Genomic DNA, 17,661 nt, shown 5'->3' on the forward strand with positions numbered 1-17,661 from the left:
CTCATTGTCAGAAATCTCTTGTATCTTTTTGGAGTTGGTTCTCACTTATACTGAATAGATTTGAAAAATGATTTTGACATGTGAGTCTGAAGTTGAGCAAGGAAAGAGTCTCCCCAAAGCTCTCTTTAGGGAGCTGAAACAACCTTGATGATAATACAGAATATTGATGGATTCCAGAGTTGCTGGCCATATGCTTTCTTAAACCAATCAATGGTTGAGTGAAATACCCTATCGATGACACAGAAATCTGGAGACAGGGAGAATTCTGAGCTTTCTGATGCTATTAACTCTCTTTTTTTCAATTTAGTTGCACCAACTATCACATTTCTCGAATCTCCAACCTCAGACCACCACTGGTGCATTCCATTCACTGTGAAAGGCAACCCCAAACCAGCGCTTCAGTGGTTCTATAACGGGGCAATATTGAATGAGTCCAAATACATCTGTACTAAAATACATGTTACCAATCACACGGAGTACCATGGTTGCCTCCAGCTGGATAATCCCACTCACATGAACAATGGGGACTACACTCTGATTGCCAAGAATGACTATGGGAAGGATGAGAGACAGATTTCTGCTCACTTCATGGGCTGGCCTGGAATTGATGATGGTGAGTACTCAATGCTCTTGTATGTGGAGAGACTATAGAGTATATCAGTCAACTGTTGACGAAGAAATGTATAGAAAAAACTACCACCAACCAAACCCAATTACTTAAAACACCATGATTTATTCTTGCTCAGGGGTCTGCAGGTCAGGTGAGGTGGTTTTGTTCTACATGTGTTTATTCTGGGGTACAGGCTGAAGAAACAGCAGCTAGATAGGAGATCTGCTCCTTATGGAGAGAGTAGAGTGCAAGAGTACAAATAGAAACATACAGGCTCTTAGGGTCTAGGTTCAAGACTAACACATTGTTTCTGTTGCCTGTATTTCTTTAGCCAAAGCAAGTCATATGGCCAAAGCCAAGTTCAGGGGGAAGGGGTTTGTACTCCTCCCAAGTAGGTGATGGAGAGTGAATATTTTTGAACAGTAATCTCACCCAGATTATTAGACCCACCAGCCACTCCTCAGAAGGAAGGTTGGGCAATCCTACTTCCATAGTGATACTGCCTCGGAAACCCAAGGAGGGGTTGCTATGAGTCGGGGCCGACTCGACGCCAGACAACAACAACAACAATATTAATATGGTTAGGTAGTTCATGAGAAAAAGGTGATGATGATAATGATGTCTCAAGTGTTTAATTATATTTTATACTTACAAGGGCAAAATTCATGCAAAACCATGATCAGATAAACAGTGTTTGGTTGGCCCATGAAATATTAAGTTTCTAGACCCTTATCCACGTGGAATACAGAATCCTGCTTTCTCATTCCCGGATGGGAAGTCAATATCCTGAATGAAATGTTTTGCTTACCTGGACTGACTGAGTTAAGATATCCTTTTATCAGATCCTTAACTGTTTTTCTGGGAGTGGTAATAGTTCCCAAGTGACCAGTGATTTGGGTGAGGAGGAGGATGGCTAGCTTCAGGGGTCCACTCTGTGGGCAACAAGAGAATTTGAGCATGACCCTCAGTAACAGCAGGAACAACTGTGATATCTTTAACTGCTTGACACACTGCTGTGCAGTGGTGCATTCTTACGTGCTTGTTCATGTTGCCATGATACTTGCTACCGTTGTGGAGACTGAAGCTTGTGTTTGGTTATTGGGACCTGCACATGAATAGAATTTCTCACCATAATAGCTTTGCATTAGTCAAAGTCACACAAGGATTGCTTGGCAGAGGGAAGGGAAAATAGAAATGTGGATATTAATGAGCACAGGCCCCTGGGTGGTTTATATCTTGGGCAGTCCACATATCTATGGACAACTGTGATACTTGAAAAACCACCTTCACCAAACAGGTAATTATTATGTAATGAGCAGTAGTACTCATTACATAATAATTCTTCCTATTATCCTGGTATTTACTAAACCACTTTTTAAATGCACAAGCCCTCTTAGTGTGTTCAAAATGTGATTTGAATTATGTAAGTTGATTTACAAACTGCCCTTCAGAAGCACATAAAACAAGCTATGTTTGGGTGCGTTACCCAGACACCCCTGGCAGTTGTTGTCTTTCCTATTAAATCTTCTTCCTCATTGAGAGTTTAGGTGCATGGCTGTATTTGCTGTATTAAATCTCTAGATTACTGTGTTTCTCCTTGTGTGTTTGAGTGAATAACAGCTGCATATTTAAATCCAGAGGACTCACATTTGAGAAGACTGCTTTTTGTTTTTAAATAGACTATTTTGTGATGAATTTTTGTTGTTGTTGTTACTAGTTGACATAAGGTCTTAAGGATGCATAAGAGTGCGTACGTTTATGCCATAAGGTCATGGTAACCTTCTGTATAACAAAGGCAGTCTTGCCTAGTCCTGCACCATCCTCATGACCATTGGCATGTTTGAATCTATTGTTGTGGCTATTGTATGGTGCTTTCCAGCCTACATTGCTTATCTTCCCATCTTTCTGTGCTGTATGGAGCAGCATTCTGTTGTGATCCATGAGGTTTCCATTGGCTGATTTCTGGAAGTAGATCACCAGGCCTTTCATCTTAATCTCAAAATGCCAGCTTCCAGCATCATAGCAATACATAAACTGGCATGACAAATTGACAGATGAGTAGCAGGAGTAATTTTAGACTTACTGAAAATTTTTACAGATAGGGCAGAGATTTCTCAGATACATTTCACCCAGTTTTCCCCATTGTTAACATCTTAAATGACCTTGGTACATTTGTCAAAACTGGGAAACTTACATTGCTGCATTACTATTATCTAAACTCCAGACTTTATTTGAATTTCACCAACAACTGCCTTTGAAACTGTTGGGAGTGAAACTTGATTCAGGGCAAAGGTCTGGCAAGTAAAAGCCATCAGAAGCAGTCTGTGTTCTTTGATATATGTACAGTACTGTCGGCATAAAGCCAGTAGCTTCTATTTTAGTTTAAGATTTTGATGTAGTTTTCTTTCGAACATTTCTATGTGGTGCCAGTATTTGGTAGACCTGAACTTCTCTTACCCATGTGACCTCATTTGTATTGATCATTTCTGTTAGCTTTAATTTACCTACCAATGGGAAAGAATGGTTTTCTGACATAAAATAGAACTTAGAGTGTCTCAAATACTCCCATTAAAATAAATAATGAGTTATTTATATATAAAAAAATTAAGTTAATTTTATAATGATATTTTCTTCTCTCTTCTTCTTGTTCAATTAGTCTTTTGTTTTTATAAGGTTCTTTATTAGGTCTTCAATACAAACTATTTGCTTTTAGAAAAGAACAAGTTTTTTTCTCTTTAAGTATTTACGCAAGAAACAGTTATGAAGGAGTGGGAGATGAAAGTGGAAATGAAAGAGACTTGGCTGAGGGTGATAGTGGTTATAAATGGCCCTAGTGGGCCATAAACTAGTGTGGCCAATTAGAGATTGACCTCACTTGGCATCTCTGGATAGAATTTTTGTGAGTATTTATGAGATTTGTAGTCATAGAATGTGGATAATGACCTTTCTTAGAATTGCTTTCTTTTCCTCTTAAAGAATAAAAGCAAACCGTTTGCCATTGAGTCAATTCCAACTCATGGCGACCGCATGTGTGTCAGGGTAGAACTGTGCTCTGTAAGGTTTTCAATGGCAGATTTTTCAGAAGTAAATCAACAGGCCTTTCTTCCAAGGTGCCTTTGGGTGAACACTTGAGCTTTTTGGCTACTAGATGAGAATGTTATTAACATTTGTACTACTCAGGGACTCCTTCTTATTCTACTTTAAAACTTGAAGAAAAAAAAATCATTCCCCTGTTGGTTTACAGGTACGTTCTGAGTTAAGGACAACAGGTCAAGTTTGGCTTCATATTCCTTTCAAAATTTTTGTTGTCATCCCATAGTCATTGATGAAGAGGCTCAGCTTTGACAAATCTTTTAATGCTGCCAAGTTTTGACTTCTATTTTTCCTTGTTTTGATGAGATTCTTTCTTTCTTTTCTTTTCTTCTTCTTTTTTTTAATGCTGTGAGTTTCTGGGCTATATAATGGCTGGCTGGCAGCTTGGGTTCACCCTGAGGCCACAAGCAGTTCTGCATACAGCCAGAGGGATGAAAATGGTGGCCGTTGTCTCTGAAAGTGTGAGCTCCATGTCCACCTTGGAATGGAGATTTTCATGGGATGCCCATTTTGCTGAGGAACTCATGCTTGGAGACAGAGAAAGAAGAGTTCTGACAGAAATGAAAACAAACAGAAAGAAAGATAAAGCCTCTAACACAAGAAAATGGTAAACATGGAGAGGATAGACTGATTGAATATAATTATTATTCTGGTTGGCTTTAATAGAGTATGATATGTGATCACAGGACTTAGGGAAAGACACCACTCTATCTTCTACTCTGAGGAAGGATGGGGCAGATAAACCTCAAGCCCAGGCCAAGAAGGTACCATTCACAAGGTGTGTGTATGTCTAGAGGTGGGGCCACTAATGAGAGAGACCTGACAAACCATCACGCCCCTTTAATGCTTTCTGAGAGTGCTGTGACTGTGCAAGGACTCGCCAAGGAGATGCAGTGGTTAAGCGCTTGGCTGCTAACAAAAGGTTGGCAGCTTGAACCCATCAACCATGGGAAAAAGATGTGGTAGCCTGCTTCTATAAAGATTTAGACTTGAAAACCCTATGGGGGAAGTTCTAGTCTGTCCTGTATGGTTGGAATTGACTCAGCAGTAAACAGGATGGCTGTTCAGACAGACCCAGTAAGTGTACTGATGTGGACGGACAGAAATGGTATGACAGTTAGATGTCAGCAGTTCCCCTGAGTTAACATGAAAGGTGGGACCACCCCGTAGAACCTCAGAAGAAAGACCTGGTGATCTACTTCTAAAAAATGAGCCACTCAAGATGCTTTGGAGCATAGTTCTTTTCTGACACACATGAGGTTGCTATGAGTCAGAATTGACTTCATGGCATCTGGTTTGATCTTTTAGTTTTGGCAGATGTGAGACCAAGTAGGGCCCCAGATATTAAGCCTATGCCATCCCCATCTGTTAATCAATGGGAACCTAGCTAGTTTCTGAGAATGGGAGAAAATCCTCTCCTAGACTCCAAACACCAGGTTGATCATTTTGGATCCTGTGATTAGAACTGAACTCAGCTCTGGTTAGTTTTGGGTTATGTTGAAAGTACAAGATAAAACTTTCAGGTTCAAATTGAAATCTAGAGAACTGAAGAACACAACTTGTGACAAACTATAATTTTCTTTATGTTTTGTTTTCTATTGTCTTTTAAAAATGCATTCACAAGGGGTAATCTTCCTAGATTCCTAGCACAGCAGCTTCCTGGCCTTTGTTGCATATTATAATTAACTAGGGAGTTATTCCACTGCTTATCTTACAGTTGACATGTTGTGGTGTCTTGTGTGTTACTGTGATGCTGGAGCTATGCCACCAGTATATCACATGCCAGCAGAGTCACCTATGGTGGACAAGTTTCACAGGAGCTTCCAGACTAAGACAGACTAGGAGGAAGGACCTGGCAATCTACTTATGAAAAAATTGGCAGTTGGAATCTTATGAATAGCAGCAGAACATTGTCTGGTGTAGTGCCAGAAGATGGGCTCCTCGGCTTAGAAGGCACTCAAAATATGACTGGGGAAGGTCTGCCTTCAGTTGACCTTAATGACATGGATGAAATTGCCAACAATAAGGAACATATATTCTATTAAAATATTAAAATAAAAGCAAAGAGATTTATTGAAGGTTCAAAAAACTTCAAATCAAGGACATGTCTGATCTCACAAAATGAAATCAAATGTTCCAAAATGCCGGAGTAACAGAGCTATATTTATGAGGTAAAATCAAGAACTAAGGGTACAACATTCTAATCGGAAGTTGCAAGATCAAGGAAGCCAGAGGTGGGACAACTCAAAGTGAGAGCTTTACAGTGATTGGTTAGAAACACAGAGGTAGGCTGTTTGGATTGGTTAGTTTAAATACTTACTAAGGTGGTTTGAGAAGGTAGTAATAAGGTCTTTATTTAAAACATTTCCTGAGGGCTGGTGAGGGTATTTCTAATAAAGGTTTTGTGTCAAGACCCTCACTTAGGAGCATTTGTTCCATATCTTTAGTTTAACCACAGAGAAAAATGTTTCCTTTCTTATATGCTTTAAGTCTATTCAAGTGTGTAGCAGTTGCAGTGGAAATCCTTTGTTATGTACTTAAGTCTCTCTAGGGGTTTGACAGTTGCAGGGGAAATCCTGTTATATACCTGTGTCTGTCTAAGGATCTGACATTTCCATGGGATATGAGCAAAAGCTAAGATAGAGTCAGGGCTCAGACCTGGGCTGATCATTGTGATGTGAGGCAAGCATCTTAATATTGGAACTCTCACACAGAGTAAAGCTTTTGAGATTTTCATTTGCTGATGTAGCAAGACTCAAAATAAGAAGAAACAGCTGCAAACATCCATTAGTAATTGAGACATGGAATGTAGGAAGTATGAATCTAAGAAAATTGGAAGTTGTCAAAAATAAAATGGAATACTTGAAGTAGCTATTATAGGCAATAGTGAGCTGAAATGGCCTGGTATTGGCCATTTTGAATTAGATAATCATATGGTCTACAATGCTGGGAATGACAAATTGAAGAGGAGTAGTGTCACATTCATTGTTAAGAACATTTCAAGGTCTATCCTGAAGTATCATGCTGTCAGTAACAGGATAATATCCATATGCCAACAAGGAAGACCAGTTAATATGACTATTATTCAAATTTATCTACCAACCACTAATGACAAAGATGAAGAAATTGAAGTTTTGTTTTTTTTAACCAATTATCAAAGTCTGAAATTGATCAAATATGCAAACAGGATGCATTGATAATTACTGGTGATTGGAATGTGAAAGCTGGAAATAGAAGAAGGATCAATAGTTGGAAAATATGGCCTTGGCGATACAGTTGACACTGGAGATCACATGATAAAATTTTGGAAGAACAATTCACTGGGAATGGTTTTCTTCAACAACATAAATGTCATCTATACATGTGGAGTTTGCCAGATAATACACAGAATCAAATCAAATACATCTATGGGAAGAGACAATGAAGAAGCCCAATATCATCAGTCAGAACAAGGCCAGTGGCTGACAGCAGAACAGATTGTCAATTGCTCATATGCAAGATCAAATTGCAGTTGAAAAAAACTGAAACAAGGCCACAAGAGCCAAAGTATGACCTTGAGTGTGTCCCCCTGAATTTAGAGACTATCTCAAGAATAGATTTGATACATTGTACACCAGTAACTGAAGACCACATAACACCATACCTGAAGAAAGCAAAATGTCATTAAGAAGACAGCTAAGAAAGAAAAGACCAAAATGAATGTCAGAAGAGACTCTGAAACTTGCTCTTGAATGAAGTGTAGCTAATGTGAATGGAAGAAATAATAAAATAAAAGAACTGAACAGAGAATTTCAAAGGGTGGTTTGAGAAGTCAAAGTAAAGTATTACAATGCAGTGTGCAAGGTAATCACAGGCAAAGAGTGGGAAGAGAGCTGTTACATTATGGGGATGGCAATCAATGTCATGAAACAAAATATGTATGAATTGTTGTATGCAAAATGAATTTGCTCTGAAAACTTTTACCCAAATCACAATAATAATAATAATAGTAATAGGTTTCATGCATTGAACACTAACAACCAAAGACCAAATGTGTTGTGAGATGATATCAAGGGCATCATACATGAAGAAAGCAAAAGGTCATTAAAAAGACAGGAAAGAAAGAAAAGACCAAAATACTGTCAGAAGAGTCTCTGAAACTTGTTCTTGAATGTCGAGTAGCTGGAAGGAGTAGAAGAAATGATAAAGCAAAATAACTGAACAGAAATTTCAAAGGGTGACTCAAGAACACAAAATATTACAATGAAATGTGCAAAGACTTGGAGTTAGAAAACCAAAAGGGAAGAACATTCTCAGCATTTCTCAAGCTGAAAGAATTGAAGAAAACATTTAAGCTTCAAGTTGTATATTGAAGGATTCTGTGGACAAAATATTGAACAATGAAGGAAGCATCAAAAGAGGAAGGAAAGAATGCACAGAGTCACTGTACCAAAGATATTTGGCTGACATTCAACAACTTTAAAAGGTAGTAGTATATGATCAGGAACTGATGGTGTTGAAGAAGAAGTCCAAGATACATTGAAGGCTTTGGTGAAAAATAAGGCTGCAGGAGTTGATGGACTACCAGTTAAGAGTTTTCAACAAATGAATGCAACACTGGGATATTTTGGCAGAATGCCTAAGGCATTATTTGACTGATAACCGGAAGGCTTGTGGTTCAAACCCACCAGCCACTCCATGGCAGGCAGACTGGGCAATCTACTTCTTTAAAAATTTACTGTCTCAGAAACCCAAGGGGGTTTCTATGAGTCAGAATCGATTCACTGGCAGTGAGTTTGGTTTTTAGTTTCTATTGTTATTTTCTGTGTATGTTTTTTTTTCTTGCACAGTTTGAGGCCCACCTTTAGCCATTCTGATTCAGCAGCTCTGGGATGAGACTTGGGCTTTGGCATTTTTTTTTTTATTTTTAAGTTCCCTGGATGATTTTAAGGAGCTCTGGTGACACAGTGGTTAAAGTATTCAGCTTCTAACCTAAAGGTCAGTGGTTTGAACCCACCAGCTACTCTGCATGAGAAAGATGAGACAGTCTGCTTCCATAAAGATTTACAGCTTTAAACACCCTATGGGACAGTTCTACTCTGTCCTATAGTGTCAATAGGAGTCAAAATTGACTTGATGGCAGTGTGTTTGGTTTTTGTTGGTTTGAGTGTTTCTAATTTGCAACAAAGAGTTGAAGTGTCTGCTGTAGATGAATACTTTGAGTGACCCAAGAATTTTGTGCTCACTGTTAAAGAAGACAATTCTGTGTTCACTTTAAGTTGCAGACACAATTTCAATTGAGATATAGCATGCCTCATCTGAGATAGAAATTAAAACTCTGGACTTGGTTTAATGGCTTATCTCCTTCTCTCTCCAGGTTAGCCTGGTGGGATGTATGTGTGGAGCTTGATATTGAAATTTTTGTTCATCTGCTATCCAAGTGGAAGGGAGTAGGCATGGGAAGGCTTTGTGCTCTAGGGACCTGGGGATGTTTAATGCTGACACATGGACTTTCTCTCTTGGATACTGTCGAATTGAGAAAACAAAGACAAAGTTCTTTAAACAATATTTATTGAGTGATTCATTTTCTGGTAGAGGAGTGTTTGGACTTAATTGGTGTGAAGCTTATTTTTTGAGAAGTGAAAGGAAGGTTTGACAGAGGATATTTCTACATATGTATCTATGTGCTGCAAATATATCCATTAATAGAGTAGGGCATGCAGGAGGCAAAGTAATGAAAACTTCATAGCCATAACCAGACACTATGAGGGAATGAGGTGCTGGGCCTGGGAGCTCAGGGCCATAGGCTTGGGGGACATTAAGGTCAGTTGGCATGACATTGTCCACAAAGACTATTGCATATCCTACTTTGGTAAGCAGTGACAGGGATTTTAAAAGCTTGTGAGTAGCTCTCTAAGGAACAACCATTGGTCTCTTTTTGGAGAGCAAAGAAATGTGAAGAAAATCAAAGATGCAAGAAAACAATTTGTCCAAAAGACTAACGGACCACATGAACCCCAGCCTCCATGACCCTGAGACCAGAAGAGCTAGATGGTACCCAGCTAACATGGCTGACCACTCTGAAATGGATCACAATATGAGATCCTTGATAAAGTGGGAGAAAAATGGGGAACAAAACTCAAAATCATAAAAAATTTCAGACTTACTGGTCTGATAGAGACTGGTGACCTCCTGAAACTATGACCTTTAAATACTCTTCAAGCTGGAACCAAATTCACTCACATGGCTCAACTTTCAGCCAATTAATAGGCCTACAAGGTGAAGAGTAAAACCAGGGAGGTACACACTGCTTAGAACAATCAATCGTAGGAGAGAAAAAGGTCAGCATTTGCCCAGGAATGATGCTCAGAAGGCAAGAAGGAATTGAAAAGAAGGACAAATGGGAATGGTAAACACAGGGAGGAAATGGAAAGAGAGCTATTGCATTGTGGGGATTACAATCCATGCTGTAAAACAAAATGTGTATGAATTGTTGAATGCAAAACTTATTCAATTTATACATTTTCAGCCAAATCACAATACAAAGTAACATAGGAAAAAAAAAAAAAAAAAAGAAGGAAGAAAGAGAGGGAAACGAACAAAGAAATTCCAAGTGATTGGTTATTTGAGAAGTCTTTAATTTTTTGCTGAGAGATTATAAAAGAGGAGAAAGAGAATTTATTGGTTACTATGAGGTATTGGTTTTCTTATGATTGGTTGGCTTTAGTTGCTTGGGTCAGAAGGACTTTAAACTGTCAAACTGATATAAACTAGTCCCTTTAGTCTTAATTAGTGCTTTCCAAAGTCTGTGGATATGCTGTCTCTTGAGAGAGCTCTGCCTTTACCTAGGGCAACAGCTCTGACTTGACTTAGGATACCTGGCATAAATTCTGTGCAGCTCTGAAAAACAGCCCTGAGTTAATATCTGAGATTACAGTGAGATTAACCAAAATGTATGGCTTGAATTTGAACATTTAAAAATACCTCTGTGGGTTCTTCAGCAATTCCTCTCTCCTCCTGTTTCTATGACATGAGCAAATGTATCTCCACTCCAGCTGTGGCTTGCAATCCTTCCTCAGTACCTAGGGATGCAGCTTTGTGTTGTTGAAGTCCCTCTGCCCCTCCAGGTTTTCCCCACACACAGACATTCTCTGTGCTCTTACCTCTAGACCACAGGAAATACTCATGATCCCTCGTCCTGACACTCTGGAAGTGCTGATCTGACCCAATTGCCACCTGTACTTGCTGCTACAGGCCACTTTCATTTGTCTTCTAAGCTTTCCACCTGTAGGGAATGTAGTAGAAGTTCTAAGTCCTAGTCTTCTTGGCCCCTAAGGAGAAAACTTGAAGCCAAAGTTTGGTTCCCAGAGAGGGTGGGTGGATGTCAGCTCTCTTTCCCCTTCCCTGTCCCATCTGATAAAGGTCCCAGTGACATGCCATTGGGAACAAACCAAGCTCCTCCCTTACCCCTAGAGTAATACCACATTGTGGGTGGCTTTAAAGAAATTTATTGTCACAAAGTTCTGGAGGCTAGAAGTCTAAATCAGGGTGTTGGCTGTGCTTATTTCTTCCACTTAGGGACAGAAGGAATACCATTTAGCTGACAATATGTGGAAATTTTGGCAATGAAGAATAAAGACACCTCTGTGAATATTTTCTTTTCATGGAAGCCCACTGAGTAGAGAATATTAAGTGGAATAGGTGAAACCACTTAGATTTTACCTTTAACGGGATACACTGTCATCACTTGTGAGTACAAGTGACTTGTTCAGATCTGATGAACTTGGAATTTTAAGCATAGTTAGCCCCTACTGTCCATATTGTTCAAAGGGAAGCCTTTGCATGATTGAAATGTTTTGAGTTTTGGAGTTGGGTCTGATTCAAACATGTTTCATCCTCTACTAACTGTGTGGCCTTCAGCCATTTTCTTAATACGTCTGTACCTGACTTTCTTTCTCTATAGAGAGTAGGATTCTAATTTCTCTTAGAAGGTTGTTGGAAAGGTGAATATATCTGAAAGTTACTAATACAGTACCTGACACATGGTAGGCAGATGCTTGATCAGTGCTTTTCCCTTCCTAGGTAACCCCTTGCCATTAAGTTGATTCCAACTCACAGTAACACTGTAGGATAGAGTAGAATGGCCCCATAGGGTTTCCAAGGCTGTAAATCTTTATGGAAACAGACTGCCTCCTCTTTCTCCTGAGGAGTGGCTGGTGGCTTTGAACTGTCGACCTTTTAGTTAGTAGCTGAGTGGGCAGTGAGAGTAAAATACACAGGCTACACATTTCTCACCTCCCTGGTGTTTATGCTCTGCAAGATTGTCTGGATGGTGCAAATGGTTACACACTCTACTATTAGCCAAAGCATTAGCAGTTTGAGCCCACCCAGAGGCACCTGGGAATACAGGCCTGGTGATGTGTTTCCCAAAGGTCACAGCCTTGACAACTTTATGGAGCACAGTTCTACTCCGCATACAACAGATTGGATTGCCATGAGTCAAAATCAACTTGATGGCAACTGACAACAACAGCGTTCATCGGGGAGAAATTTTGTCGAGGGCTTTTATCTCAGCCTTTGCTTTATCCTCCGTTATCCATATCCTCCGTTATCCATAAGCTATAGTCCCCAGATGATGCAAATGATTAATGCAAAGGGTTGGAGGTTTAAGCCCACCAAGGGCACCTTGGAAGAAGGACTGGCACTCTACTCCAACAAGCCAGCCATTGAAAACCTTGTGGAGCACAGTTCTACCCTGACACACATGGGTTGCTATGAACTGGAATCTGAGTGGAGTCAATGTCCCTGTTTTTTTGTTTTGTTTTGTTTTATCTAGAAGTTGGAGCTTGCCCAGAGAAGAAGGCCTCAAGACTATGCCGTTTTACTATGTGGGCATTCTAGACTTGGCCCCTAAGAAGAAAACTTTAAGCCCAAGTTTGGTTTCAGAGAGGATGGGCAAATGTCAACTCTTTTCCCCCTGCCCCATCCCCATTTGGTAAGGGGCCCAGAGGTATAGACATGTGCCACTGAGAACAAACCAAGCTCCTGCCCTGACCCCTAGAGTTTCTTTCTCTCTTTTCTTTAACTTTTTTTTTTTTTAATTTGAGTGAAAGTTTAAGGAGCAAATTGGTTTTCTTTTCAACAATTCATACACATTTTGTTTCATGACACTGAGAGGTTTTTTTGCATCCATGGTCAGAGATGTTTGAGTATTTTTAGATTTTCTTTATGTTTCATTGAAAAATTGCCATCCTCGATGCCCACTGGGGTGGGTTCTTTTGACTCTGGCAAAGTTTCTATGAGCTGTGAAGCACTCAGACTTTAATGTGCTTCTCCAACTTTGATGTGTGTGGTGTTACCTGAGCGTCCTGTTAGCGTGCAGGGTCTGATTCAGTGGTTCTGGAGAAGAGTCCATCCAGTTGCCACTGAGTTGATTCTGACTCCACATGTGCCAGAGTAGAGCTGTGCTCCATAGGGTTGTAAATGGCTGATTCTTTGGAAGTAGGTCACCAGGACTCTGAGTGAACTCAAATCTCCATTCTTTTGGTTGGCAGCTGAGAGCATTAATCATTTGGGCCACCCAGGGACTGGTGGCATAGTGACTAAGGCATTTGACTGCTAACAGAAGGTTGGTGGTTCAAAACCACCAGCCACTCCTCGGAAGGAAGGTTGGGCAATCTACTTCCGTAAAGATACCACCTCAGAAACCCAAGGAGGGGTCACTGTGAGTCGAATCCGACTCAATGGCAGTGTGTTAGGGAGTCTGGAGAAAAGTCTAAGATTCTGCATTTCTAGCAAGCTCTGAGATGACACTGATGCGTCAGCCCATGTGGCACATTTTGGGTAGTGAGGTTATTTGAGTCTTAAGACTTCAGAACTTGGGGGAGCCACTGGAAGAATGGGTCAGGCCTGCATCAAGATTATCTCGCTAACGGTCCCTGAGGTTATCAGATAATGATATTAATAAAAATATAGACTAGGTGGTATACAGAGACGAGCTCTAATTGAGTTTGGCAAAAAGTGGAATAGATTCAATATGTGGCTTAAGAATGCTGGGGAGAGAGAATGACAAGCAGAAAAAGCAGTTGCAGGCACACATGCAAAGCATGGGGTTATCTGAGGATTCTCCAAAGATCCTGCTGTATCCTATTCAGCTTACAGGCCGAAAATAAAGACTTGTCTAAGATGAAATTGATCCACTATGTGGCTGTCATTGGAATTTGAACCTTCTTATAGAAAAGTCCTTCTATGAACATAAGGAGGTAGAGTGGAGATTAGAAGTGGTGAGGTCTCTTTTTAAGCAGAATGTTAAGCACAACTTTATGGCAGAGAGAGGCCATCATGTTGAGATTGCTTGGGCTTGTCCCAAGGAAAAAACTCAGAGCCTTTGATGGCATCTTCTGAATAGATAGCACAAGTCCCAAGAATTTTGAAGGTCAGGCATGCTTATAAACGTGACCATGTTGATTGATTAAGAGTAGACTATGTTATCTAAATCATTAGCAAATGATTTACTCCTTTAGGCTTGGAAGAAACTTCATCAGGGCAGGAGATGATAAAGGGAGTACCCTTGGTGCAAAGCTTCACTTTCTTCAAGAGTGTCTCCATGGCCGACTCATTCAGGAAGAATGTCACAGCTCAAGAATGCTCATTCACACAAGCTGTGGGAGTTAGTGACTTAAGCTTCCTAATTGGAGCAGTTGTTTCCTATGCAAAATGCGTGTCAGGAGCAAACTATAAATATTGGAAGAGGTTTCCCCACAGCTTCTCACTCTGTGCCCCTTTATGAGAAGATTCATGATATCTGTCTGCACTACTGTTCTCTGCACCACCTGAAATCACCCCAAACTGGCAGATTTAGATTTCGTGTACTTAGGCCAGATAATTTAGGAAGAGGAAATTTCTCCGAACTGTTATCCATAAGAGTATCTAAAGCTCCTCACTGTAGAAGCCTGGGTGGCACAAATAGTAAGTGCTTGGCTGCTAACTGATAGGTTGGCTGTTTGAACCCACTCAGAGGTGCCTCAGAGGAAAGGCCTGGTGATCTGTTTTCAAAAGATCACAGCCATGGAAATGCTATGGAGGAGTTCTACTGTGAAGCACGTGCAATTGCTTTGGGTCAGAATCTACTTGATGGCAACTGGTACTGGTCAAACCCCTTACTGCTTAGTTCTTAGGCCATTTTCCAGGATCTATTTCTTGTCCTGGTGGTGTAAGTGAAGAAAGTTCTACCTACTTTTCTGCCTTAAATAACTGAGAAGAGTATGATTTGGCCTTAGACTTATAATAATCATGATAATTAAGATTTATACTTAAATAACTCTTTTTATCTCAGGAGTACTAATGTTAATTAATTATGCTTCCCGAAGCTCCTGAGGAGTTGCCAAAGCTAATGCTATTATCCTCTCCTATCTTATGGAAGACTCATTTGTAACAGAAAAAGGTGAAAACTTCCAATGCTGCCTCGCAAATTAGTGTTTCAACCAGAATGAAACCCAGACATCTGAACCCCCAGTGTGTCCAGACCCTGAGTTCAGCCTGCAGTTCAGAAAGAGAAGAAGAGAAGGACTTGGATATCAAAGGGCTTACCACCATGAGGTAGAAAACTCTGCACCAAAGCAAAGACAGTTTATTTGAGATGAACTCATCTTTTGCTATTGTTTTGCCATAGGGATTTCTTAGAAATATTTTTCAAAATCATACAAAAAAGAGTCTTTAAATAGAATTGAAAGACTATGTCCCATCCCCCTTAGGGCACTAGAGGGAGACTAAAAGCTTAAAGGAAGGAAACAGATGTGTTTTTCCTGGTCTCCACCATTATTTTCATCTTTGCAGCAGACTGGAAAATAAACCCTACTGTCAGGCGACCTCCCCTGCTACAAATCTTTCCTTCCCCTACAAATGGGTTTTTCCTTTATGCATCATGTTGTACAGACATAGATTTACTCATGAGATATCACTGAGATTAGAAGACATGAGATAAAAAGACCCTCAATTTCAGTTTGTTTAGCATGAGATTAAGATGATGGTCATGTGCTTTGGTTTGATGATGTTGGAAAAAGGGTGATTTTCATTATCTATATTTAGAAGTCTAAATGCTTTAAAGGTCTGTGTCTTGGAGGTGCAAATGTCACATGTTTAATAAGGAGTTTTTTTTAGGAGTGCATCTGTGGCTATTGTTATTTTCACTAGGAGAGCTTCAGGTTATGTCCTGGACCTAGTGGTTCTCTTCCCATATTCATGACTATATTAGTCAGGTCAGTGGAAAAACGTGCATGGCAGTGGTGTCCTCTGACCTCTAACTTCATGATGGGGAGAGAGACTCAAGATGAACAACAGCCTAAGGCTGGTTCCTATGAGGCAGAGGTCAGACATTCTGCCACCCTCCTTTCTACCAATTCTGACATCTGCTATCCTTCCTGTGGCACTCACGAGTTCTCTGCCAGGTTCAATAGTTCATTGCAATGGTCACACAGAACTCACAAACAGTATTCATGATTATAGGGTTTATTTGGGAAGTAACAGGTTACAGTTCAGGTTCTTCAATCAGCACAGCCTTCCCACAACCATGCTTATAGGTGTGCCTCTCTGGTCCTTAGCCTTGCGGCCTGACCTCTGCCCTACTCTGTCAAGTGTTACAAAGCTCTTCTGATCAGTGCACCCCAGTCTGTACACAAGGCTCCTCCCTGAAGGCACTCAGCTTTCTCACCCCGTGGGCCAGCAAGCCTGTCATTCTGTCTCATGCCTGCCATTCTGTCTCATGCCAGTCTCTTGCTTCGCTGCCATCTCTGCCATCTCAGTGTAGGGATCTCAGGTTGTGCTCCACTCCCAGCTTCTTCTATATTGATGGTAGTGAGAGCCCTCTTTTGCTCTGGGATGGCTCATGTTAAGCCTAGTGGAATAGCAAAACTGAAAAATCCCCATGCTAGTGTTCCATACACCTTATTTGCATGGTCCCACCCCCACAAAGACACCATGGACCTTTCTACATTATTAGTAAGCTATCCAATCTCCTTCGTGGGGCCACAGGCATCTCACATTTATATAGTTTCTCCTGGTCATCTGGTGGGAGTCACAAAGACCACAGCTAGGGGAGCCATTTTAAGTAACTCACTGCATCACAGTCAAGAACAAAGTAAAAGGCAAAGTAGCCTTTACATTCCTCAACACATTCTTCAGAAAATAGAATTTGAGCATCAGCCCAGCAGATATTTGTATTTGGACTTGATCTTCTTTTGGTTGGGGATGAGTTGCAGCTTATGCCCTTGAAGGGGATGTGGAGGTATAGACTTCAGGAGGTTTCATGGAGTTCCCAGATTTCCATGTTTTATTCCAGAGATTCCCAACATGAAGCTTTAGGGCTGGATGCCATCTCCTGCTGCCTAACTCTGAGATTTCTTAGTTGATGAGAGCTATTAGGATAGTATTCAAGGAAGCATAACCCATTTCAGATTCCCACTACAAGCACATTACTCATTGGTTTTCTAGGGCTGCCATGACAAAATACCACAAACTGGGTGGCTTTAACCAACAGTAATTCATTGTCTCACCATTCTGAAAGCTGAGAGGGTTGGCAGTGTTGATTCTTTCTGAGGGTTTGAGGGAGAATCTGCTGGATGCCTCTCCCTTAGCTTCTGGTTGCTCCAGGCTTCCTTGGCTTACAGCTGCAGGAACACATGGCACCCTTCCTCTGTCTCCCTGTCTCTGGGATTCTTCTTTTCTTTTCTAAGAACACCAGTCGTATAGGATGAGGATCCACCCTACTCCAGTGTGACTTCATGTTAACCTAACTGTTAACATCTTCAAACACTCTACTTCTAAACATGGTCAATCACAGGCATGGGGGTTGGGCTTCAGCACATCTTTTGAGGGAGACACAGTTTAGTCCATAAGAGTTTTTCATTGCATTATTTCCCTCATAGCCAGGGTTTGTCTTCCTCATTTTCCTCTTACTCCTGGGTATCTTTTTTTTTTTTTTT

General features: G+C 40.6%; 1 protein-coding gene across 1 annotated transcript in view; it reads left to right on the forward strand.

Moving 5' to 3' along the window:
- NTRK2 (neurotrophic receptor tyrosine kinase 2) overlaps nucleotides 1-17,661 on the forward strand; it is a 499,612-nt gene that overhangs the window by 75,737 nt on the left and 406,214 nt on the right. Inside the window, exon 8 of the mRNA XM_007938966.2 lies at nucleotides 308-613. Coding sequence (XP_007937157.1) covers nucleotides 308-613 — 306 coding nt within the window. The remainder of the gene's footprint in view (nucleotides 1-307; nucleotides 614-17,661) is intronic.

Source organism: Orycteropus afer, unplaced genomic scaffold, assembly GCF_000298275.1.
Source record: "Orycteropus afer afer isolate SDZICR_OR568_19922 unplaced genomic scaffold, OryAfe1.0 scaffold00005, whole genome shotgun sequence".
Lineage (NCBI taxonomy): Eukaryota > Metazoa > Chordata > Mammalia > Tubulidentata > Orycteropodidae > Orycteropus > Orycteropus afer.